The following is a 24,114-nucleotide window of genomic DNA, read 5'->3' on the forward strand; positions in this document are numbered from 1 at the left end:
AAATGGCAGTATATATAAAGGCTATAAAATGTATCCCAATTTCAAGTACGCCGCTTCGCAGCTTGAGTTTCGTATTTTTAGCTCATATTGGAAACACATCGGCAGTGCCACATGGAGCTGTAAAGATGTTTTTACCGATTTTAGAAGTCATAAGGTCAATGCTGAGCGCCAAGATCGTGTTTTGATTGCAACTCGAAGCCGGAGACATCGTCGTGTTGCTGCCGTGCTGCGATATTGCTGCTGCTGCTGGCATCGTCTGTTGTCAAGTGTTATGACTCTTCTGTCTGTTTTTGTTTTTTTCCATTTTAATTTTCTCAAATCAAAAGCTGCAACAAAGAGTCTGTTCTGTTTTCAAGTTTGGTTCCCAGACACATTCTCACAGTTTGTGGCGTTTGTTGATAAGGGTCAGCTTATAAACAACTCAAATGGAGTTGCTCAAACACAGATTAAACTATATGATCCAAGGGATCAAGATGTTCGCTGGGGTGGCAGGGATAAATTATGCCATTAGCCTAATGATACTTTTCACCAAGTTTCCATTTTTGTAGCATTTTTTATCAGCAGCATTTATTATGAAGTGCAAAACACTTTTCTCAATGGCTGTTTATTTTATTTTTTATGTTTATTTATTTTGTGTGCTTTTGTGTATCCATCAACATGCAAATTCAATGCGACGATGACGGCTGCCTGCAGCCATAAAAATTCAATAAAAATTTATGAAAACTGTGCAGTTAGGGGGCAACAAATCAACAGTTGCTTTGAGATTAGAGATGCAGACACACCCGTTAAAAACGTGGATAGAAAACCCCAAGATGCAGCTTCATTTGCTACAATTTGCTACAGGTGGTCAGAAAAAAACATCATCACACATGTGGAACGACCTTGAGCCTATTGGAACGGACCCACAGTAGTCGATCTTCGGCTGTTTACCTTTCTAGATCTCCTCAAGCACTTGTCTTGATTTTCTAGGCCTCCTCCAAGTTGGTCAAGTGTCCTAGCTACCAGACATTTTCCCTCTGATGAGCGGAACCCACCTGCCCAACCCAGCTCGTTTCTTTGTTGACTCCATGAGCCCAGCCCAGAAAACCTGCGCTTTGCACAACATTTAATCACATTTAGCCATTCGGCATACGCCCCGCGGGGCTCAGCATAATTTATACAACAATATTATAATGTCGCGAGACATTGAAAACGATCGCGAGACGGGGGAGGCTGAAAACTTTTGAAATTCGTGAATTATTACTTGCACTTTAACATGGCTGGGAGCGAGACGATGACGACGGAAATATTTCCACAATGGCAGCGCGGGGCGGGCAATTTGTGGGCATGTGGTTGACATTTTATTGACGACGCCAGTGAGTCGCCAGTGGCGTCGCCACCTGTCCTCTCGGAGGGGGCAAAAGGGGCCAAGTCATTTGCGCCTGTCAACGCCCCGATTTTTACCGCGACTCTGTGGCAAGATAAATGGGCTGCCGGGTCGGGTTTCAGTCAAATTCTAATTAGGCTCCCCCTTTAGTTATGGGCGGGTTCATTAACATTTCGGCTGGACCCCATTTCCATTACGAATTCGATTCCCAGGCGAGGTAGTTTGCAGCTTAGAGTTCCCCTTCGCGGTATTTCAACAACTCAATTTTACGCGGGGCTGCTGTTTTGCAATAAATAGCCACAATAATGCGATGTCCAGCACTTCGGCTGGTTGGGCTAATGGAACCAGTTTAGAGATAAGCATTATTAATTTATCGTCCTATCACTCTCGGATGCTGCCGGTGTGCGGGTGTTGAGCCAAGTTATCTAGAGCCCATTCGCAGCACGTTTTGACTATCCACACTAGCTCACAAAACTTTAGACAAACTAATATGAATTTAAATAATGGAAAGTGGTGTATAACAAAGAGTTACCATGGCCAAGATCAAACATAAAATGACCCTTATCAAGCTTTTGGAAGATAAGTATACGCGCAAAGTCTTTTAAGATATAAAACGTATTTCTATCATTAAGTAAATTTACTCTCTTCAACAAAAAAGTTCTCAATGACTACTTGTTATTCTAATTTTATCAAAAAAATTTACATTTAAGGAATCTTAGCCTTTTTAATAATTCCTCTTTAAAGGTCAATAAAATAAATAGATGATCTTATTATTTGTTCCATCTTTTTTTTAGTCTTTGCTAATTATCACATCAAACTTTTACAAAAGCGTATACTATACTACAGAGATAATCATTTAAACCAATCTCTGACATATGTAAAATATCAGCTCCTCTTATGAAAATAAATAATATTTATCTGTCCCATTAATCTGTTTTATTTCGCAATGCCATAGCGAAATTCCCTGTTTTTTATCGACTGGATCGCAGTAAAAACAGCACTGAAAGCCTTAAAGAGCTAAATTTACATAGGTTAACTGCGAGATTACTATCATTCGCTAATTGGTAAGGCTCATAGCCCAGTTGTGTGACACAGTGTAGATCGACATTCAGCTGGGTTCCAATGAGAAAGCCAAGCAGAGAACTAGATACAAAGTGGCAAATGTATCTGTGTATTTTGATTGAGAACTTGTTTTTCGTTTTCCTCCAGAGAATTCACCATCCATCCACTCGAATCCCAGAGCACTTTGCGGGAATTATCGGAAATATCATGTTAAGTGACGACCGACAATAAGGCATATCGCAAGGATGTCACTTTGTGATGTCTGTCCATTAATTTGAAATCGTTGTATGTGATTTCATTAGCGCCGCCTTTAGAATGTCAGATGCCGATCGGATCCCCCAGCCTTTATCGGCTTTTCATAAAAGTCAACTCAATGAGGCAAGACAAAACAAGACAAAACAATAGCAACAATGGCAATAACATGAGCATTTAGCGCACACACAAATTATAATTTCAAATAGCGCAAAGTGCCACTCGAGATCAGAGCTCTTAACAAAAATGTTAAGCATTTTATCGGCCTTTTTGTATTTTAATGAAAAATCGGATTTTAATATGCGGGAACCTAAATGACAGACTTTGTCGGCAGTTTAGACGGCGACTAATCGAAAGTATCGACTGCGGCGAGTGTAAACAAATTAACGAGATCGTTTGCTGGTAATTGAGATGCCGATGTCGATCTAGAAGGCGGAACCCGCCGCCATTGCCAAAGGTTGCCTTTGATCGTGCCTCCAAAACGTAATCCCAAACCCAAAATAAATCAGAAATTGAAAATCTTAAAAATTCAAAATCTGTTACGCCCCCTGGCGATTGGTCGGTCCAAATTAATTTATGACAATTGCAGCCTGAGGCCCAGAGAACCGATCGTAAATTAATTAAATCGGTATTGGGAGGGAGTGGGGGTATTGGTATTGGTCTGCAAGGCCCACAAGATATGGAACAACGCGTGACGGGGCGACAATTGAAGGGCCTAGGTCCCCAAATGCAATCACACCTTGAACCCGATTTCCACCCAGTTACTGAGTAACTAACTGAATTTTCCAATTTTCCGATTCTCCTCCTTTTCAGATTCAGAGCACGAGGAGCGTTCGGCATGACGTGAACTGCTTAGATATTCCATGCGAGAACCGAAACCATTGCAACTAGCCGCCCCAATCGATCGTCTCGCCCCGATTCGATCCGATTGCCCCCGAAAAGCGTCCGCTCTGGGGACGTGATCAGCCCCGAGAAGAGAAGCCCCCAGAAAGTAGAACCAAATCCAAACCAAAAACCCGCCACCACGATGGACTCACGCATCGGCCTGGACTACATTGTCGAGAATCGTGACTACATTGCCAAGCTGGGCGCTGCCCTGGACACGCAGAATGCCACGGTCAAGAAGCAGGTCTTCGAGCTGCTCTCGGCGCTGTGCGCCTACAGCCCCGATGGCTACGCGCGTGCCATCGAGACCCTAGAATTTTACAAGGTAAGTGGGGGCTCCGAGGGGACTACATCTACCTGATGGGGGAAAGACTACTACTACAAATTCCAGAAAAGACAGATTTTTATGAACCGTGTAGGAATTATTTGATATTATAGTTATTGGAAGCCTATGCATCAGGATCAAAGCTTTCGAAAGAAGCTATGATATATATGATGTAATTTTTTTTTAATAATTGGGGAACTCCATATGGACTCCCCTTGGCTAACATTGTTTTTGTATATTCATATGCTGTGTTATTGTAAAACAGAATGGTTAATGATAGGTATTGATCAAAATGTGTAAAAACAACAGCATGTTCATGTTAGCCCTAAACCTACTATGGTTTTACACAACAAGTTTTTAACTAGTCAAAGATCATTGGATTTCGAATGTTTCATAGTCGATTTCACAATAAATTTAGGAAAACCCATGAATTTTAGTAACTCCAAGTAAAATCCCATCTCGAAACCCTTGCAGAATCTCAAGAAGCAGCGATACCGCTTCAAGATTGTCATCAACGAACTGGAGCTGTCGAGTGCCGCCGCCCAACCTCCCCTGGACTACCAGGCCGCCCTGCTGGCCTTCATCAACTGCGTCATCATTTCGGCGGCCACTTTACAGGAGCGGATTCGCATTCGCAACGAATTTATAGGTGAGAGCGATTCCCACCATATAATATCCAAAAAGAAAAGAAAAAAAGTCTCAATTCGCAACAGTGGAGATAAACCCGCAAAAGTCAACGGGTCGTTCCCCTTTTATTGTATGTGCCATTGGTGCTGTCTTCGATTTCAATGATTTGATTGATTTGCCCGCTGATCCAGTGCCCTTGACCGTATGTGCCCGACTGTTTGTTTGGCCAATATATACATACAATACAATATGTATATATTGTTTGCATGTCGCAGAGACTCAGGTCCCCGGTTTTCATAATGCAGGCAGCCACACCAGCGACCCTCGGGGGCAGCTCGTTGACTTGAGGTTAGATAATGATGGGTTCGAAGAGACCAAAATGCCAAATTGCAAATCGCCTTTGTCGAGCCGAGTAACCTTAGCACGTGCCGGCGATTTAGAGGCGCGTCTTTAAGCCAGTAATTGCCCTGCGAGCCATTTGATCTGGAGCTGGGAAAATCGGTCAAACGAACATTGTATACTTATAGCTGATTTATTAATTGTGGCAAAAGTTGTCGGGTCATTGAGGACGTTTTGATTCCAAACAAAGATTTCGCAAACGAAATCGTTTATTCGCTGGGTAACTGCAAGACTTTTTAATGATTATTTACACCTTAATGACTCGTTAAATTTCCATTATGCACTTATCCATCTCATCGATCTTTGTTGATCTACTTTTGCAAGTGATTTTCTGTAATCTGAAGATTAACTCGATTTCATAAACCTTTTTTATGGAAGACTGTAGTTCTTAAGAGAAACAGATTATTACGATAAATAGATTATAAGAATACCCAAAGAACATTAAAACATAAATGGTTGTTTGGTCCATGTTTTATGATAGTTTCAAAGTTGTTCTACAAAGGGATAACAAGATGAAACGTGACAAATTTTTAGGTGGTTGGCATACATATCCAAAGAGTTGTACACCAAATCGTGTTTGAAGTTAGATCTTTAATATGTTTTGAACGTGCCTCAGAACCCCTTTAGATTTATTTCTGCCTCATCTTCAGATGAGTTCCAAGAGGAGAGAATAAGCGCCCAATAAACAAAAAGTACTTAATATGTAACAAGATGTCTGTTGACAAACAAGGGACTCATTTACATCCTGTCAGTGGCAGATGCCACTCCCTCTAAAGCAGGGTTGTCCCTACTTGTTAAAAGTTCATGAACTGCCTCCAATCTTCCCCCACCACCAACACGACCTCATCTCCCCTAGAGAACCCCTTCCAACACAGTAGAATTTCCCTAGTTTTAACCCTATTCTTTATATATTCCTAAACTCGAAAACACTCCATAATAGTATTACAAGATTTAGGATTGTCACACGCGCGGTTGTGCGTGCCTGGTGGTTGTTGCTTTCGATGTTTCCTTCTGCGCAGACGCAACACTGCCGAAATGTGTTGCACTGAATGCCTGTGGCTGCACTTGCCTGAAAATGGGGGGAAGTGCAGGGGTAACTTTACCGAGAAGCGGCCTTTTTATTGTTCTTAATTAAAATAAATTGAGCTGCGCTTTTTCAGCATTACAAGAACCGAACCCCAGTGACAAAGCAAAGAAGTAGCAAGACTAATTCGAAATCTCAACGGCTGCGACAAAATGTAAGTCACGCCGCAAGTCAGCGCCCCCGTAACTCCCCCATTTTCTGATTCTGATTGCGATCCCAAACCGATTCCTGGGGCATTCCTGAACGACACATTTGACAAGCAACGGCCGCACTTTGTTTGGCAATGAAACGAAGTATTCAGTTTCAAGGCTGTTGGCCCGACTTTGACTTTGTCTCCGGCCCGTCGATTCAGTTCTTTTCAGCCTTTTCTGTTTGGCTTTCCAGGAACAACAGCCAACAACGCCCCGCAAATATTTGCATTTTTCAATTCAAAAACTCTGCGAGGCTCTCGCTAATGCCACTTAAGTGCCCAATTATCGGCTCGGAGTGATTCCAATTCCCATTCTCCGACAGACCCACCGACCGACCCAACCATATAGCCATCATATCTGCTGTATGTCATCTGTCAGGCTGCGAGGCATTTGCCTGCCTCTGATTTATGCCCCATGATTTTCCACTTTGGCACGCAACAGTTCAGTTTTTCCCATAGTCGACCATAAATTTATTTGCTCAACTGTTTCGCTGGCAAAATTCAATTTCAATTGATTTATAAATCATCAACAGATTTACTGTATTGAGTGAAGTATTTAAATCGTTTGCGAGAATTGATTTTCGAGCTGTTGAGTTAGTTGAGTCTCTTTGCCTGGCATGTTATTAAACAATTAATTGTGGACTTGGGCGTGTCCCCCCCGATCTTAACAATTGTGTTGTACATAAATTCCCGCTCTTTTGGCTGCAGGGCATCGATGGTCAAGCTTGACCTCTACTCAAACAAAAAAATACTAAGAATGTAGTATAATATACTGAAGTATGCATGAGTTTACCGATCAACGATCTCTCCTTCTAGTTAAGATCTCCCAACTTCCGAATATCCAAAAAAAACAAAGATCGGGACAAAGAAACTTTTACTACACACTCACACACAGAACCGCACACGCATTTTAATTGTACGCCTTTTATGGATTTCCATTTCAAACAAATAAAATGACAGCGGAGCGAAGTCGTAAAACGAAATTATGAACGTCAAGGCACCAAATAAGGCGGATCGAGGGGATCTGAGGGACATACAGCACAGAAGCGACAACGACTTTCACGAGCTTTTCGCAATTAATTTTTTATTGTTATTATTATTATTACTTGTATTTACAACTCACGGATAGAAGTGTGCCTCTGTGTAAGAGTGCATAAATTGATTGGTGAGTGCGCGAATAAAAGCAAAAAGGCGAAAAAACGAGCTTGACCGGAAGTCGGTCGGGATTCATGGGACATTGGGCGGGCCTTAGTTGACTTGCTGTCTATGGAAATCCCGCTTTTCGGGGGGGGCAACGAATCATCTCTCCATTACTCACAAGCAGGCAAAAGGCCCAGGCAAAATATTAGAATAACCCATGAAGAGATGATACTTCTTAGAATAATATTTGGATATTTATCATACCCTAGGAACCATTAAGAGGTAATTCATTATTATCTTATTAGTTATGGATCATATTACACAATTTTATGAAAATTTACAATATTTAGTACAATATTGAGTTTAAATATATATTACCTATATAACGAAGCTATATGTAAGGTCTATAAAGATGTGCAATTTAATAAAACCAGAACTCCACAACGTTTAATGCATAAAAAATTCTTATCATGTAATATCATTTATCTTATGTATAATATATTTAGTATTTTCCAATAACATTTATTTCTTAACACCTCCCTTAATAAATAATTTCTATCTTTATCTTGCAGGTCTCAAAGTTTTGCCGCTGCTGAATAACCTAAGGTGAGTGTTAGTTGAAGTGCAGCGATCAGGAGGACGCTCGATAAAAACCCAAAGACGAGACATTTTTAAGCACCTAGATTTGCTGAGGGCGTCGTTGATATTCCGATGCGAGCGTGTGAAGACCGCTTTGGTTGGAAAACCCTGAAAGTCTCCCACAATCAAGCGAATGAGTATCACAAACAGTTTAACGATTGCCGTTTGCCGCTTTTATGCTTTATTCGAATCGGACGCACATTTAATTTGCATGCGACTACATGAGCAGACGACCAACAAGACAAGATCAAGGTATTCGCTGATTTTCAGTGGATTTTAATTTGCTGCTAAAAAAAACTTTAAAAAAAGCAGAGGATCTGAGGGCGGATCGCTAATGACCGCTCAAGATGCTTGTCAAATATTCGTCAAACTGGAGGAGAAGTCCATTTGAATGCCCCATCTGGTCTTATGCAAATAATTTGCGCCTCATTCGAGTCGACCAATTAATTCAATATTTAATTAGTCAACAATAAATCAATTAGTCGGATCTCTGCGACTCACCCTTCAAAACGGGTTTATTTATGGCCCTCCGATTGACAAATTTGTGGCTCTGTGTCGATGGTTCGGAAACGAGGGAAACTAGCAAATTCAATTAATTTCTGAAATAGTTCAAGCCCAAAAGCGAACAATAACAAACAAGCTGTCCACATTGGCAGATTCCTCAGCTTGTCAGTGCGGAGCAGAGCTGACTAATTGATTGTCCCGGCCCATTTGTCTTGTGTCATTTTTCCATTCTCGAGTGAGGACCCCCTTCGGTTCTATTGTTATTAAAATTTTAACGCGCACACATCAACAAAGTGCGTAGTTTCTGACGCTATTTAATTTATTTGGAATTTCGAATCGCTTTAAACGTTTTCATTCAGCCACAACGCGCTTTGACTTGGGACTGCCTTCGTGGGGAGCAGACCATTCGGACCATTGAAATTTATTGTATACTCGACTCTGCGTAGCTTGGAAGCTGCCCAGATGCTCTAAGCTGATTTTAATTGTTCCCTTCATAATGAGTTCTAATCTAATCGAAATCCGAATCTAAGTTGTTTATCATTCCGAGAATGATGGATGTGCGCTAGTATCGAATTACCGTCAAACTCATAAATGTCTGCTAAAAATAAGAATCTAAAGTATCGCATTTCAGGGGGATTATTAGAACCGTGTCAAGAATAGACATTTTTGATTGCTGAAATTTTTAATGGCGCGTCTGGAAAGCAGGAAATTGAATTGAAAACAATGTTCTTAAGATCAAGGTACTTAAACTTTGAAATGGGTGCGTTCTACGCAACTTTGAATTTTAGCAAAGCAACTACGTTTTAAACTGTTTATAATAAACAATAGAAATGCTGTAAAAGTTTTTATCATTCCTTCAGTTTTCCATAAATAGTCTTTAAAATGGAAAGAGCCAATATCAAGTAATCTCATTTTATAAATTCAAGAATAAAAGTTCTTAAGACCAAGACGAAAGTGCTCTGAAATTCTTGCAAAATTAACATATTTTAAAATATATATTAACTTTATTGCGATTTTCAAGATGAAAGTTATATCAAACCACAGTTCTGCTTTGAAAAAGCATTTTTTCGAGTGTAAAAAGACAACCGAAATAGTAAAATAAATAAAATTCAATTTTTCTTCAATCATTTTCTTGCCCTCAAACGGCAGCTTTAACTTCTTCCTCTCGGTTAGTTTTGGCTTCCGTTTAAAGTTTAGTAATTTGACGTTTTGGTTGCCCAATTTCCTCGGCCCTGCAAGTGAGCCCCCGCAACTCGCTGCAGACCCGTGACAACTTCCGTGACGGACCAAAATAGAAACTGCTGGCCAAACAACAAAACAATGGATAATCACGTGCAAGTGTCCGGGTGTCCAATGTGCCCGATGGATGTTGACGAAGTTGCTCGACTAAATAGAAAAGAGGCCGCCTGGGCTGGGTGCTTCGCAAATACTGCGGGAAACTCCTGCGCGCGCAGCACGTGGCCGCCAAAAACAACAAGGACTCGGATTTTTGGTCCGAGGCTCCGAGGCTCTCCGTGTGCCGCCAAAAGGCCAAAGCCATAGCTCAAATATGAGTCGTCGTGCCAGGCTGTCTCGTCCTCGTTATTGCCATTCTGGCCGTTCTCTCGTTCGAACCGCAATTCCGCGATTTTGGGAAAGCAATTAAAAAAAAGTGCCAGTCGATGTATGGATATCAATTGTCAAAAGGCCAAAAGCGGAGCTGCCAACAAGGACATTGCGCAAGGCTAACGATTTTGCACGCCGCTTAAAAGCTATCAAAAAAACAAAATGAAAATGGTGTGCCTCTAAAAACTGTTTGATTGCCAAGGCTGTGACAGGCAGGCAACGTGGAGTCGTCAGCATCGCCCTCGCCGCCGCCATCCCTCTCATCGGAGTCCGCCTCCTCGGCGACGTCATCCGTTTCCGCCTCCGGATCCGTGACGCCATCTCCATCGCCGTTGCACCTGCAGCGGCGGGTGACTTTCTGCGGCTCGCTGTCCCGTTACAGCTGCGCCGCCTTGCAACTGGTGCAGAATCTCAAGTGAGTGGGTCGGGGAGATTCTTTCTCTTTTTTTACTCTGGCAGCCTCCGGAGGTTACTCAATGTCAGTCGGGAAGTTTGTTGTTCTCTATCGATTCTGGCCAACGTCAACTACTTGTGGACATTACCCATTCCCTTACGGGTTCATAAATATATCTGTATATATATTTATTGCAAATACCTCTGCATTAATAAGAAATCAATTAAAAAGCTGCGAGAGTTGTCAACGGCGTACAAAACAAACATAAACCTACAAGCTACAAATTGCCAACTGCAACTGGCTTGAATAATTAGTGCGGACCGACAGACGGAATGGCTTGGTTTTCCAGAACTTAACCCTCTAGTAACCAGTGGTGTCCGTTCATCTCATTACAGAAAAGTCGCACAAAGTGTGGGCGATATCATCGTACAATTGGACGTATTCGTGGAGCAGCAGGAATGCGACGAGGCCCAGAGCCTTCAGGCGCCCGATGGCATCAATCTCAACTCGCATCTTGATGTCTTCTACGCGATTCTGCGACAGGTGAGTGCTGAGCCGACAGGTGCAACAGAGCGTATGCGTTATTTCGACTTAACTGGCATTGCCACGCGTGTTACGTATACGAAAGGTGGCCGTTGGGAATTGACCAAGGCTATGACCATGCGGGTGGATCAAGGACATATGCTAATGATGTCCACTAAGAAATTCAAACACCAGGAAGTTCCTTGGAGAACAAACATTCACGAATTTTAAAATTATATACAAATTTAGCTTGTCTTTAAATAATTTAAATTAAATTAAATATGTTTGATGCTTATAAATTAAACTTCCTAATGGTTGAGTTTAGAGTTTATCACTTTTCAGATTATATATGTACTATTAACAATTAAATATATATAAATATTAAACTATTAAGATCCATAAATAAATATATTTTGGTTAGTTATAAAAATAATAATATATTTGGATATTCAATTTTCCAAAAAAACCTATTCTTCTAAATAGTTATATTTCCCTATAATAACTTTTAATTAATACCTTTTATATTCCATTTTCTACAGGTGGCTGACACGCCGCAGGAAGTGCCATTCCTCAACATTCTGCAGCACCTGCTGCGCATCGATCCCAAGGAGCCGCTCAGCGACATCATCTGGGACACCACAGAGCGGCTGGTCCACCGCGCCATACTCCTCGAGAGCCACGAGGATTCGGTGCGCCTGCTGCGCACGCCCAGTAGCCAGAAGTTCGCCTGCCAGAGTTGCCGCGGCAGCGATGCCAGCAGCCCCACCCGCAAGCCCTCCCAGGCGGTGGGCGTGGCAGCTAAGACGACAGCTCCAACGCCGCCGCCACCCCCACCACCGGCGCCCATGGCCCCTGCTGCACCACCGCCCCCGCCTCCGCCAATAAACGGCCGAGCACCGCCTCCCCCGCCACCGCCCATGATCAATGGTGGCGCCCTGCCCCCTCCACCGCCTCCGCCCTCGATGCAACTGGCATCGCGCCCCAGGACACCGGATCCTTTGGCCGCGGAGTCCGCGGTGGCCACTGCCATATTGCTGCCCCAACAGGACACACCCGCCCCCAAGGCCAAGATGAAGACCATCAACTGGGGCAAGATTCCGCACAACAAGGTCCTGGGCAAGCAGAACATCTGGAGCATCGTGGCCAGCAACCACCAGGACAGTCCGATGCAGGACATCGACTGGAACGAGATGGAGGGACTCTTCTGCCTGCAAACCGCCAGTGCCCAGGGATCACCGAAGCTGGGACGAGATGGCAACCAAGCCTCTTCCGGTTCCAATGGATGCGACACCCTCGATCGGAAGGCGAAGAAGGAAAGCACGGAGATCACGCTGCTGGACGGGAAGAGGAGTCTGAATGTCAACATATTCCTGAAGCAATTCCGCACCAGCAACAACGATATCATCCAGTTAATAAGGCAGGGCGCCCACGAGGATATCGGGGCGGAGAGACTGAGGGGTCTGCTGAAGATAATGCCCGAGGTGGATGAGCTGGACATGCTCAAGGGTTTCAACGGCGACAAGGGACGACTGGGCAATGCCGAGAAGTTCCTGCTACAGCTGCTCGAGGTTCCCAAGTAAGTAGTTATCCTTGTAAAAAATATATACTTATATAATAATAATTATCAAAAATATAAGATAAAAGCCAATATTTTTGTTAGGTTTGCTAGATGAATTAAAATATGATATTACATTTGTTCTGTCTAGGATCACAATAATATTAATCATTAATATTATATCTTCTTTTTCTGTAGCTACAAATTGCGCATCGAGAGCATGTTGCTCAAGGAGGAATTCGCAGCGAATGTGGCCTATCTGGAGCCCTGTATAAATGCCATGCTCTACGCTGGCGACGATCTGCTCAACAACAAGACCCTCCAAGAGGTCCTCTACATGGTCGTTGTGGCTGGCAACTTCCTCAACTCCGGCGGATATGCGGGCAACGCGGCGGGTGTGAAGCTATCTTCACTACAAAAACTCACAGACATCCGGGCGAACAAGCCCGGAATGAACCTCATACACTTTGTGGCCCTTCAGGCGGAAAAACGCAATCCCGAGTTGCTGCAATTCACAGCTCAACTGAGCACCCTTGAAAGTGCCAGCAAGTAAGTTCCTTAGTAAATCCTTTAAATGTTCCCAGACTCATCTTACTTCTTTCTTTTTTCCTAAAGGACAACTTCAGAGCAGATCAACAATGAAATTAATACGCTCGATGGCAGGATCAGAAGGATAGCCAGGCAGATCGAGCAGCCTGCCACGGATGTGGACATCAAGGAACAAATGGCCGACTTCCTGCAGGCTGCCGAATCCGAGTTAGCCGTCCTGCAGGCGGGCATGAAACAGGTGGAGTCCCTGCGGCTCAAATTGTCCGAGTTCTTCTGCGACGATGCGGCCACCTTCCGACTGGAGGAGTGCTTCAAGATCTTCCAGAATTTCTGTGATAAGTTCAAGCAGGCGGTCAAGGAGAACGAACGCCGACAGCAGCAGGAGCAGCAGGCCACTTTGAGGAGGAAACAGCGCGAGGAGCAGCTGGCCCGCAGAGCCAGGCAGAGTAAGTGCCTCCTAAATCCTAGCTTATATATTACTTGGAACTTTCTTAAAGAGTTTATCTAAGAAACGGCTTACGTGAAACAAATTAACTAATAAATTATTTTCAATATTTTAAAAATTGTATAAGGGTGACAATTAATTTCTTATTTAATTCACAGTTGGTCAGGCTGGAACTCCCGTGTCCGATTCGGAGCACTCCTTCCTGGGCGATGCCCTCTTCGATCCTCGGGCCAGTCCCGCCCTGAGTCGCAGGCACTTGGGATCCGGAGAGATCAGCAATGGTTTCATCCGCCTGGAACAGGACGGTGCCTCTCCGGACATCACCCCCAACGGCAGCCTGAGGCGCCGCCGCAGTCGAGTCCTGGCCGAGGAGGATGACCTCATGGAGTTCCTGCGTAGCTCGACCGGTCCCCACGATGGACACAACAGTCGAGAGCGAAAGGCGGCCTACGGCAGCTTGGATCGCTCTTGGGCGCGACGCGCTCGTTCAGGAAGTTCCAGCCGGAAGCGACCTGATTTGCTCAACATTGACTTTGGCCTGGATCGCGAGCGGGCCAGTTCACCGGCTCCTCTTCTTCAGCTGCAGGCACAGGAGCGCCTCCAATCTCCGTTGGCCAGTGCAGCCGGCACGCCCACAACGGCAGCGAATACGCCCACGGGCAGTGGATTGGCGATTGCGCAGACGCAGCCCGTCAACGAGGATGCGAAACCGAGGTGAGAGGTTTTTAAAATGTAACTTCAAAACACACATTTCTCAAGAATTTATAAAGTTTTAAGTAGAGTAATAACCAAGGCATTCACAGAAAAATGATATATGATACTATATTATCATCTTTTTATCTGTGCCTATATTCAATATATAGTATTTTGATCTTGTTCATTATCGCATAATGGTTTTTTCATTTCCAGAATATCCCGTGAGTGGCGCCAGAAGATCGAGACCTGGCTGCAATCCAACGAGAGCGACGAGAAGCAGAATGAGGAGTACAGGCGCAAGCGTCGTCTGGTCAATGCCAATCGGCGATCGCTCGAAAACGAAACTGGTAAGATATCCACTACAATGTATTGGGTATAGACCCCAAGATACAACCCCTCTCTGTCCACAGAAAACGAACGAAAACTGGACCCCTTGCCGGAGGAGAAGATCCTGCCTTCGACGACGACGGCTACGCCAACGAACACGCCCACGACCACTAATCCCACTAACTCCCATAACAGGCCGGATCAGGATTCCGGGAGGTACCAGCGCGTCTACGCCGACTGGAAGCCCTCGAAGACGCTCGAGCAGACGGACGTGGTGGCCAACCTGCAGGCCATCGCCGATGCCCAGCCCCAGGATGCACTGCGTCAGTACCGCCGCCAGCGGTCGCAGGATCAGCCGGGTCCCATAGCACTCCAATCGATAGCCGAAGAGGATCGCCGCAAGTCGCTGATCCAGAAACTGGGCGAAAGAGACATGAGCAACGAGCGGTTGCAGATCTATATTAGAAGATCTTCCAGCAGGGATCTCCAGCCGGCGAAAGCGGAGGAGCAAGTACTGCCACCCAAGTCACCAAAGCCCCAGGTGTCGGATGACACCTTCGCCAGCCTGCTGAGCCACCACAAGAGCCAGAACGAGATGCAGGCCTCCTCCAAAGACGTGGATGCGGATAATATAGAGACACCGCCGGTGAGCCGACGGGTAATAGCCACGCCCACCACCACAGTGGTCACGGTGAGCATGACGGATAAGCCTAAGGCGGCGGCGGAGGAGAAGATTAGCTCAGCAGAGCAGGATGCCCCGGGTCATTTTGATCGCCATGCCCTGGCCCGTCGCACACGTCGTTACAAGAGACCCACGGACTACAGCAGTGGCAATGAAGAGCTGCTGACCACCAGCACACCGGAGACGAAGCCATCTCCCTCAAAGCCAGAGCAACCTACACCGGAGAAGTCCAAGCAAAAGGAGCGAACGATTAACAAGCTGGAGAAGGTGGGTCGCCACATAAGCTCCATCAACCAGGAGGACGTGAGGGAGGCCATCCGGAATCTCAAATCGCCTACGGGAACACCCGAGCGACCTTGGAGTCCGCCGCGGGAGATCACGCCCTCGAAGCTAAAGCTCACCGCCAGCGGTCACCACGAACTAAACGACGAGGGCTTCGAGGAGACCCAGAGTCTGGTATCCGACACCCCGTCCCATGGAAAAGGTGAGAGCACCAACTCCTCCTGCAACGAGGGAGTCAACGAGACTCCAGCCCGCCAGCGTCCTCTGCAGAAGCAGAAGCCCACGACCACCAGCATCACCCAGATGGGCAGTCGCCTGGCCGATCGCCTGCAGCAGGCTAGGTTAAAGGGCTCCGGGTCCCCGGGATCGACAGCCAGCAAGTCACAAAACCAAATCCCTGCCAACCAAACGGCAACGGTCAAGAGGAGTCTCTCTGCCAGTAGACCGCTGCGCATGCCCAATGGTCAGCCGCTGGCCAGTACGGCGCCGCTGAGATCCGCATCCGCAGTGAGACGCTCGCCGCAGGAGCAACAGGTCCTCGCTGGGGTGGAACGCAGCAGTTCAAGGAACAGCCTACGCTCCTCGCGATCATCCATCAACAGTGGAGCCTCGACGCAGACGGTGGTGAGACGCCTCCCTGCCGTCCAGCGAACGGGAGCCACTGTGTCAGTGGACTCCTCGCCCAGCAAGAGGCCACTGGCTGCCCAGAATCTGCGACCTACGCCAGGACGTGGAGTGCCAGCCAGCAGGAGCAGCAGTAGCGGCTCCAGCGTGGGACCCAGTGTGATCCTGGTGCGCAGCAAGATGTCCAACACCGCCCCAAGATCGAACATCAACGGTAGCACTAGCTTCAAGGAGAATCAGTCCCAGTCCCAGCCACAGTCCCAGTCCCAATCCCGGATGAGCGCCGCTCGCAGCGTGGTGCTGGTGAAGAATGCCCTGAACCAGCAGCAGCAGGCCAGGATGAATGCCACCTCGAGTCCTCAGCAAAGGAGCAGTAGCAGCAGTCGATCCGTCAGCAGTTTTATGCGACCCACGGCCAGCAGTGCCACCAAGCGCCAGAAGTAGGAGGCACAGGGTTCAGTCCAGACCTTGTCCAAGTTAACGTCCTTAGTTTACACATGTTACAAACGCGAATGCATCCAACTCCAAGCCGTCCATGCGACAATTTCGAATTTCTATGCAGGATCTAAAACACAAATCAACACTCATAAATATTACAGTTGAAATATTTTGAGAACTTATATATACAAATCTAAAAAATTCCCTGCACATTCCAACTGAAGGTCCGCGAATCCCTAATACAAAAGACACAAAACTTTCAAACTCTTAAATATATTTGAGCACAAAAAAAAGACAAAAATACTAGCATGTACTACTCAACTAAAACTTAGGATAAGCATAAAAAATGTTAAACTCGTATTTTCCATATTTAACATATAGTTGTAGGCATTATTCGATTATACGATCACGTTAGGAGACTTTTTTATAGAAGCGCGTTGTTTACAAAGTGTGTAGTTGAAGAAACCAAAACGACAATTACAAATCTTTAAAAATAAAAGAACATAAGCTTTAATCTTCATAATAAATAAACTAGAAAACTACGATCGACTAAGGCTAAGCAGCTATGCCATCCAGGGAGTCCAACAGCTCCCGCTGCAATGCGTCCTGGTGCACGGCGGTGGAATTTGCATAATTCTCCTTGTCAAACCACTCCCTGTGGTTCTCCAAGTAGCTGCAAGGATATAATATTAGATGGCTTAAGGCCCGGGAAGGTTTCAGACTTACTTTATAAAGGAGTCGAGGTGGGGGAGTAGATCTTCCAGCTTCTTATTGCTAATTGGCGAGGCGTTCAAAAACATGGGCATTTTTACTGAAAGCAACATAAATTGAGATTTGCTGAAAGGTGAAAAAGGATACGACCTACTCATCAGTCTTGCCAAGTGGGGAGCGCCGAAGACCATTGACTTTTCCGGCGGAGATTCCGCTGACAGAAGTCGCCACTTGAATGTTTCGTGGAGAAACCCGCGCATCTCCATGGGCAGTTTGTAGGCGGCAGTGTACGGCGACGAGCGGTCATAGGCCTGTGCCGTGTTCTTGCCACTGCTGGTAACAATGTAGAGCAGGCACTTCTGCAGCTGCTTCTCGTACTCGGTGCCGCCGAGAATGCCGCCTTCGATCTGTCCATTGGTCTTGCCCAATCCTGCGCCCACGGGCGTGCCGTCCAATGCGACCAGTTCCGTGTCGCCGCTAGGATTGATGAAGTCATACGACTTGTTTAAGATTAGGCTACAGTTGCGCATGTTGTCGTCGGTGAGGTAGTTGTGGATGTACTCCTTCTCTTCCTTGTAGAGCAGGTGATCGTCCAGGTGGAACTCGAAGTAAATGCGAAGTCCATCCACTACTTCCTTGAGCATGCAGACGCTGTAAAGCAAAGGGTTAGTAGGCTCCTATTTGTATTTACTTAATGGTTACCAACTTGGACATGACCCGATCGTACTCCCGCTCCATTCGGGCATTGCGACTCTGCGTGTTTCTGGCCCTCGAACTGTCCTGCTTGATGCCTATAGCCAGCTCAACGGCCCGCTGTTTGACGAAGTTCTCCATAATGGTCACGATGGGCACGCGGGCGGGCAGGGCGTGCTGTTTGCCCAGCTTCTTGACCATGTTTCGGTCGTACTCTATAAGTTCCCGCAACCGCTCGCTGACGCGCATCATGATGCGATCCTCCTGGGGGACAAACCGATCGGCAGCGGGATCAGCGAGCTCATTATGATGGCCGACGTCTGTTTGGCGTCCTCGGTTGGCCTTTGTCCTGCCTTCGGCGGGAGTGGCTTTCTCCTTCCTGTTGCCACCGCTGTTGTCGCGCGTGCGGTTGCCCGCTGAGCGCTGGGTGGGCGGCATTTCCTTTTCGGCCGTGAGGTGTCCCGTGTCCAGTGGGTCTACCAAAGGTTCCTCGGCGTGGGCACCTCGTCCGCCGCGCTTCTTCTTAGCAACCGGCTTGTCGGGCGTGCCTTTGTACGAGTAATCGCCCCTGCTGCAATGGGAATGTGGGTTTAGCTGGAATCCGTGGCGGTACCGAGGTGCATACTCACATCTGCAGCTGCGCGGCTTCGGCCAGCTCGCGCTGCAACTTGCGGTTCTCCTCGGTGTCCTTCACCAGGACGGGGGCGCGAACACAGCGATCGTAGGAGGGCCGCCAGCCCTGGAAGTGGATCTTGTAGTCGTAGTACCTCAGGCCATGTTCGTTGCGGCGCTCGAAGACGTTTAGAACCTGCGGGGAAAATGGGTCAGGGAAAATGGAAAATTTAGCGGTGAAAACTCCGCTTCTGACGTTTGTTTGACGTTTCAATGCGCGTTGGTGTGCGTGTGTGTGTGCGTACCTTGCTGGTGTAAAGAACTCGGGCCTTCGTTTTATCCGGTTCGTAGCAAAGGACTATCTCGCCCTTGTGGAACATCGGCACCTCGTCCTTCAGCTCCATCATCACCTGGGCAAAGCGAGGGATTAACAATTCACTTAATTCTAAAAATTGTAAATATTGAATTCTGGCGTCGCTCCAGTGCTACCAGATGCTGAGACGGCTTTAAAAATACCCGAAAAACGGTTGGCCGATAACGATAATAATTTTATGGTAACACCGATATCTATCGTAACCTGCCTTTAGAAGTGTATCGTATGTCTACGACGATTTTCGAAGTTATCTTAACATATTTAATTTTTGGGCGCGAACTATTTTAATGTAGTAAATTAAATATTGCTAAATGAAGCTGACAGCTGTGTATAATGGCCAAAATTTCATATAAGGTTATTGGAAGGTCACCTTTTTCTTCGTGTTTAAGAAATTATTTTATGAAAAGGTGGGAATTTATAATTTGTTTTCTAAAGGGTCTATATTTTTTGGCTTTAAAAATAAATAACGTTGTTACAATAAATAAAAGTATAATTTAATAATTAAGATTGTTTATCTCTGTTCTCGAAAATATACCAAAAATAAATCTAATATTGATATCAAATTATTGAAAAGTTCAGCTGCAAACGTAATGGTTAAACAATTATAGAGTTTGTGGCATGCATGATCAATAAAAAAGATTTGTTAATTAAAATTTTAATTTATCTTAGAAGAATCGGTGAACCTTAAATAGTTTTGGATTTTTAAAAGAAAAAGTTAAAGCTAGAGCAGTATAGTAAAGAAGTACGGTCATCCTGGTTGCTAGGGGCAAGGAAAACCAAAACAAAGGCATGTCCTAAATCACCTGTTCGTTTTAACTCTGTCCAGCCAATTAATCCGCAAGATCCTGCAATGGCCGGTGCTCCTAACTGGCTCCATGTGGACACGGAGGACGAGAGTCCTTCACCGCATCTCACCACCCTCTCCAGCTGCATGGCCTTGAGCGATGTCCAGTGCGACGGATATGTCCGTCTGCTGGCGGCGGACATTTCGCTGGATGACGACGCCGAGGAGCCCAGTGCCACCTTGAAGGTTTTCCGGGGACTTAAGCTCAAGCAGGAGCAGCCTCTGCCGGGGATTCCCACGGCCATCGAAAGTCTCTACATCGATGAAACGGAACCGAAAACACCGGGTATGAGCAAGTACTACTACATAGAAAAGTGATTTTATTAGAAGACTATGATGTTACTCCATTCTGAAAAGCTTATCCATTACGTTCGAACTAATTGTACATAATCAATGTATTTTATTTTATAATATGGACTAACGAAGGATCCTAAAAAACTGATGTGATATTACTACCCATACTTCCACCACTAATTCGTTTAAATTTCCAGTAATTGCAGTGGCCATCGCCGAGTCAGTGCTCTTCTATCGTCACCTTAAGCCTTACTTCAAGTACACAATTCCCGCCCTGGAGTCCGAGGACCTCGAGCTGGAGGTGTGGCGCAAGCTGCCAGTGATGAAGTCGAGCTCACATCCTGCCCTGCTGGACTCCCTGCGGAACATTGACCACTCCAAGCTGTCGCGGAAATCACAGCGACTTCTGCAAATGAGCGAGGAGGAGCGCGAGGACTTCATCGCCACCCACAAGGACTCGCCGGTGGGTCGAGTGGGCAGTATCGTGGCCATGTGCTGCCTAAAGCGCATCTCCAGCGATGCCAATCCGCCCTCCCACCTGGTACTAGCCACCGATTCCGGACACATCCTGATCCTGGAGCCACAGGGTTTCAACCTAGTTTTTCAGGGCAGGACCTGCGACGATGAGACCGCCGTACCGAGCCTCATCTCAGTGCAGGGAACCTTCGAGACGGACTTCTGCATTGTGGTGGCCACACGAAATGGCGGTGTCTATCTGCTGCGAAAGACCCAATCTGAGGGACAGGAGATCTTCAAGCTGGGCATTCCCCTTACCGGAGTGCTGCTCCTGCCCATCGACCAGACGATCATTGCCTCCACAATGGACAATCGCTATATGTGCTACTCGAAGCGCGGCAAGCTGTTGCATCAGGTGCAACTGGCCGATCTGCCCGTCTGCCTCCTTCCGCTGCCCATGATCCACTTGGGGCTCACCCTGGTGGCCATCGCCCTCAGAGGGGGCGTGGTCAAGTTCTATTTGCAGCGCTACCTGGTCGATGAGTTCTCCCTGGACGAGACGGTGGATGCCATGGTGTACGGCCGGATGGGCATGGAGGATCACGTCCTCACTCTCGTCACTCAGTCCGGCAAGATTGTGGTTAAGATATTGAGACGGGTGTCCCGGTTTGAGCCCAAGCTAGGAGATATGGGGAGCAAGCGATCGGGCAGCGATCACAAATCCATCGCGGATGCCTCGATTCTGGACAAGCCCAAGAAGAGCTCCATCTTTGTGGAGCAGGCGGCGCGGGAGAAGCAGCAGGCCAAGTGTAAGTTTATTATTTGAAAGAGATAGAAAAAAGTCGAAAATTTAGATTAACAAACAGATATCGGGAACTTTTTTAAAAATTAGTATCAAATTTTGGAGTTCTTCATAACTTTTATAGCGTGGAAATCGTCAAAAATTTAAATCACAATAATACAATATATTATTCTTAGGTGGTGTATTTGTTAAGAAAATTTTTGATTGTCCCTATAATCGAAAAATATTGTCTTTGATATTAGGTTGGGTGGTTTTCCATAAGTAAAGTACTAGATATGATAGCGGTTGAATTACCCATGAATTTAGATTAGAAAATGATTCAGGGTAGTGAAAATCCTGGAACTGAGTAATCGCAAGATCAAGATTTCTTTATAGACTATATTGGTTTTACCAGATTTGTCCAATTTTATAAACTGAAAAAAAGTTTGTCTTAATTTTATAAAGTAAGTTTCAATATAAAAAACTCTTTTTACCTTACATGATAAAATATTAAATGATAAAATGTTTAAATTACTCTGTTCCAGCAACCTATGGAAGTTTTCAGGTAGAGCTCTGGCGCCTGCGCCACACTGCAGCCCGGGCGACCATCGATGCCATCAACTCCTCGGAGAGCACGATATCCGGGGATCTGACCCACGCCCCTGTAAAACTATCCGCCGAGGTCTGTGGTAGTGGACCTGCGTTTCGCCTCTACCTCACCGTTCAGAACCTGTCCACCTTTAAAATGGCCTCCAACCTGGTGGTTCTTCTCCACGCGGACAGACGGCACTATACTATTCCGCAGACTCTGGCCCGTCTACCCAGCGTTCTGCCGGGAGTGCCCCTCCGAGTGGACTTCGAAGTGGTGGCCGTGTTGGATCCCATGGACAAACTGCCTCCGGCCAGCCTAACCCCGGATAACTCCCTGATTCGGGTTATGCTGATGAAGGCTGGTCAGGCCAAGCCCCTCATCGCAGCCGCCGTTTCCATGCCCCAATCCGAGGCAGCCTTCTAAACAGGATAGGTACATACGCAACTATGATTTCTGATTTTCATAATAAGATTTCGAGTTTATTTGGCAGATGAAGAATAATCCTAAGTCTTAGGCGTACTTGGGGGCGTACTTCTCGTACACCTTCACGTAGGCCTCCTTGGCGGCCTCCTTCGACAGACCCTTGTGGGCGTTCCAGGCCTCGTACATGGCCTTCTTCTTGAGATCCAGGACACCGGGCTTGTCGATGTTCACATCCCCAACGGTGGCCTGCTTGAACAGACCGTAGAACTCCAGGAACTCGGAGTCGGTGGGCTTCTTGGAGAAGTTCTTGGCGAGTTCGGCGGCTTCCTCAAAATTGACCATGTTGCTGGATTTACGAGTGATACTAAGTAATATCTCCCCTCCGACGGCTGCCTTTTATAGGCCTCTTTCAGTTGATATTACGAAATTCAATTAATTTAAATACGGAAGGTGCATTGCCCAATATTATATCTATATTTCGAGACCGCAACCGCCGTATAGGAACTTTAATTAATATTTTTGTTTAAAACGTTAAAGGTAGATACTGCTATCTCCAGAGAAGGCCGAACCACTATTCTTAGTAACAGATCGTACGACTTCACCATGATAACATATGATAGGTGCTGACTCACGTGAATTATGTGTAAAAGCATAGTGGATGACTGTTGAGAATCGGGGCTGGCCATTAATTAAGATATTGCCCCGTTGACTATCCAGATTTTAGTATATGCTGCGGCTCGGCCTAATCAATCAACCAGATAATGGGTACATAGCGTTGTGCATATGGCTCACTCAATTTTTGGCAAGTGCAAGAGCGCTGATAAGCTGCCGTCTGACTAATTATATATTTCAGTGCACCTAAAAGGAACTCTCACTTTTCATGATTACCAAAATATATATACCTTTCCGATAAGCCCAAGTGGGAACTACAATTGCAGTGGGGGCCTGATAAGATTAGCGAAAGGCGTGAGCCATGTTTGCCAATATATAAACGGTGTTCACGTCGAAATCCGCACAGATTGTTTTTGTTTGCCGAAATCAACTAGCTACCAACATGCTTACCGTAAGTTTTACAACCACAAAACCATCCGATCGGATGTGTAACAATTCCGTTTGGGACTTTCAGTTTGAGGAGATCGTCGAGAAGGCCAAGAACTTCAAGAACCTGCCCAGCAAGGAGGAGTTCCTCGAGTTCTACGGCTACTACAAGCAGGCCACCGTGGGCGACTGCAACATCGAGGAGCCGGAGGATGAGGAGAAGAAGGCCCGCTACAACGCCTGGAAGAGCAAGGCCGGTCTGACCGCCGACGATGCCAAGGCCTACTACATTGAGGTCTACAAGAAGTACGCTCCCCAGTACGAATAAGCAGTGCATTTCCCTAGCAAACCCTAGTCCTAGACACTTTCCTGTGAACCTTCTAACGATGCATGTGAATAGTTGTTGTAACTCTATGTATTTATTGTAATTTTATAATAAACAAAACACCTTTGCATTTAAAATGAATGAAATCGCATTTAATTCCAAATTTACCACGCAATTTGCAGAATGCGATCATATGACCCACTCCATACTTATCTTAATCTGATTAAACGCTTGTAAAGTGGAAGTATAAATATAGAAAAATAAATCTATTCGTGTGTATTGTTTTTTCTACATCACATATTGGATTGCCCACCGTCTACATTAATTAGTCTGGACTATCTACGTCTCAATTCTGGGCATTGTTTAAAGGTCTCATATCT

At 45.8% G+C, this 24,114-nt stretch overlaps 5 protein-coding genes across 6 annotated transcripts; 3 read left to right on the forward strand and 2 right to left on the reverse strand.

The window, feature by feature from the left end:
• Positions 1-2,688: 2,688 nt before the first annotated feature.
• Positions 2,689-23,880, forward strand: Acbp6 (Acyl-CoA binding protein 6). Of its 2 annotated transcripts, none has more exons than XM_065864613.2 (3): positions 2,689-2,692; positions 23,409-23,434; positions 23,498-23,880. In XM_065864613.2, exons 2-3 carry the CDS (start codon positions 23,426-23,428, stop codon positions 23,735-23,737), a joined length of 249 nt encoding a protein of 82 aa, XP_065720685.1. In that variant the 5' UTR covers positions 2,689-2,692; positions 23,409-23,425; the 3' UTR covers positions 23,738-23,880. The 2 variants fall into 2 exon arrangements, with proteins under 2 accessions (XP_065720685.1, XP_016924630.1); XM_017069141.4 differs by lacking the exon at positions 2,689-2,692 and adding an exon at positions 6,987-6,996 and having other exon boundaries at positions 23,406-23,434.
• On the forward strand, positions 3,665-17,134 carry form3 (formin 3). Its single transcript, XM_065864592.2, has 10 exons — positions 3,665-3,890; positions 4,365-4,539; positions 7,903-7,936; positions 10,868-11,015; positions 11,534-12,570; positions 12,748-13,098; positions 13,165-13,544; positions 13,702-14,257; positions 14,453-14,586; positions 14,650-17,134. Exons 1-10 carry the CDS (start codon positions 3,708-3,710, stop codon positions 16,596-16,598), a joined length of 4,947 nt encoding a protein of 1,648 aa, XP_065720664.2. The 5' UTR covers positions 3,665-3,707; the 3' UTR covers positions 16,599-17,134.
• Positions 17,079-19,125, reverse strand: msl-3 (male-specific lethal 3). Its single transcript, XM_017069247.4, has 6 exons — positions 18,914-19,125; positions 18,626-18,804; positions 18,010-18,567; positions 17,458-17,954; positions 17,319-17,403; positions 17,079-17,265 (listed from the first exon to the last, which is right to left on the reverse strand). The coding sequence occupies exons 1-6, from the start codon at positions 19,013-19,015 to the stop codon at positions 17,148-17,150; spliced, it is 1,539 nt and encodes a 512-aa protein (XP_016924736.4). The 5' UTR covers positions 19,016-19,125; the 3' UTR covers positions 17,079-17,147.
• BBS1 (Bardet-Biedl syndrome 1) lies at positions 19,793-22,371 on the forward strand. Its single transcript, XM_017069138.4, has 3 exons — positions 19,793-20,111; positions 20,317-21,384; positions 21,902-22,371. The coding sequence occupies exons 1-3, from the start codon at positions 19,832-19,834 to the stop codon at positions 22,369-22,371; spliced, it is 1,818 nt and encodes a 605-aa protein (XP_016924627.4). The 5' UTR covers positions 19,793-19,831.
• On the reverse strand, positions 22,399-22,749 carry Acbp4 (Acyl-CoA binding protein 4). The gene has a single exon (XM_017069139.4). The coding sequence runs from the start codon at positions 22,711-22,713 to the stop codon at positions 22,459-22,461; it is 255 nt and encodes an 84-aa protein (XP_016924628.1). The 5' UTR covers positions 22,714-22,749; the 3' UTR covers positions 22,399-22,458.
• Positions 23,881-24,114: the final 234 nt, after the last annotated feature.

The sequence above is a fragment of the Drosophila suzukii genome, chromosome 3, assembly GCF_043229965.1.
Source record: "Drosophila suzukii chromosome 3, CBGP_Dsuzu_IsoJpt1.0, whole genome shotgun sequence".
In the NCBI taxonomy this organism is placed as follows: Eukaryota; Metazoa; Arthropoda; class Insecta; order Diptera; family Drosophilidae; genus Drosophila; species Drosophila suzukii.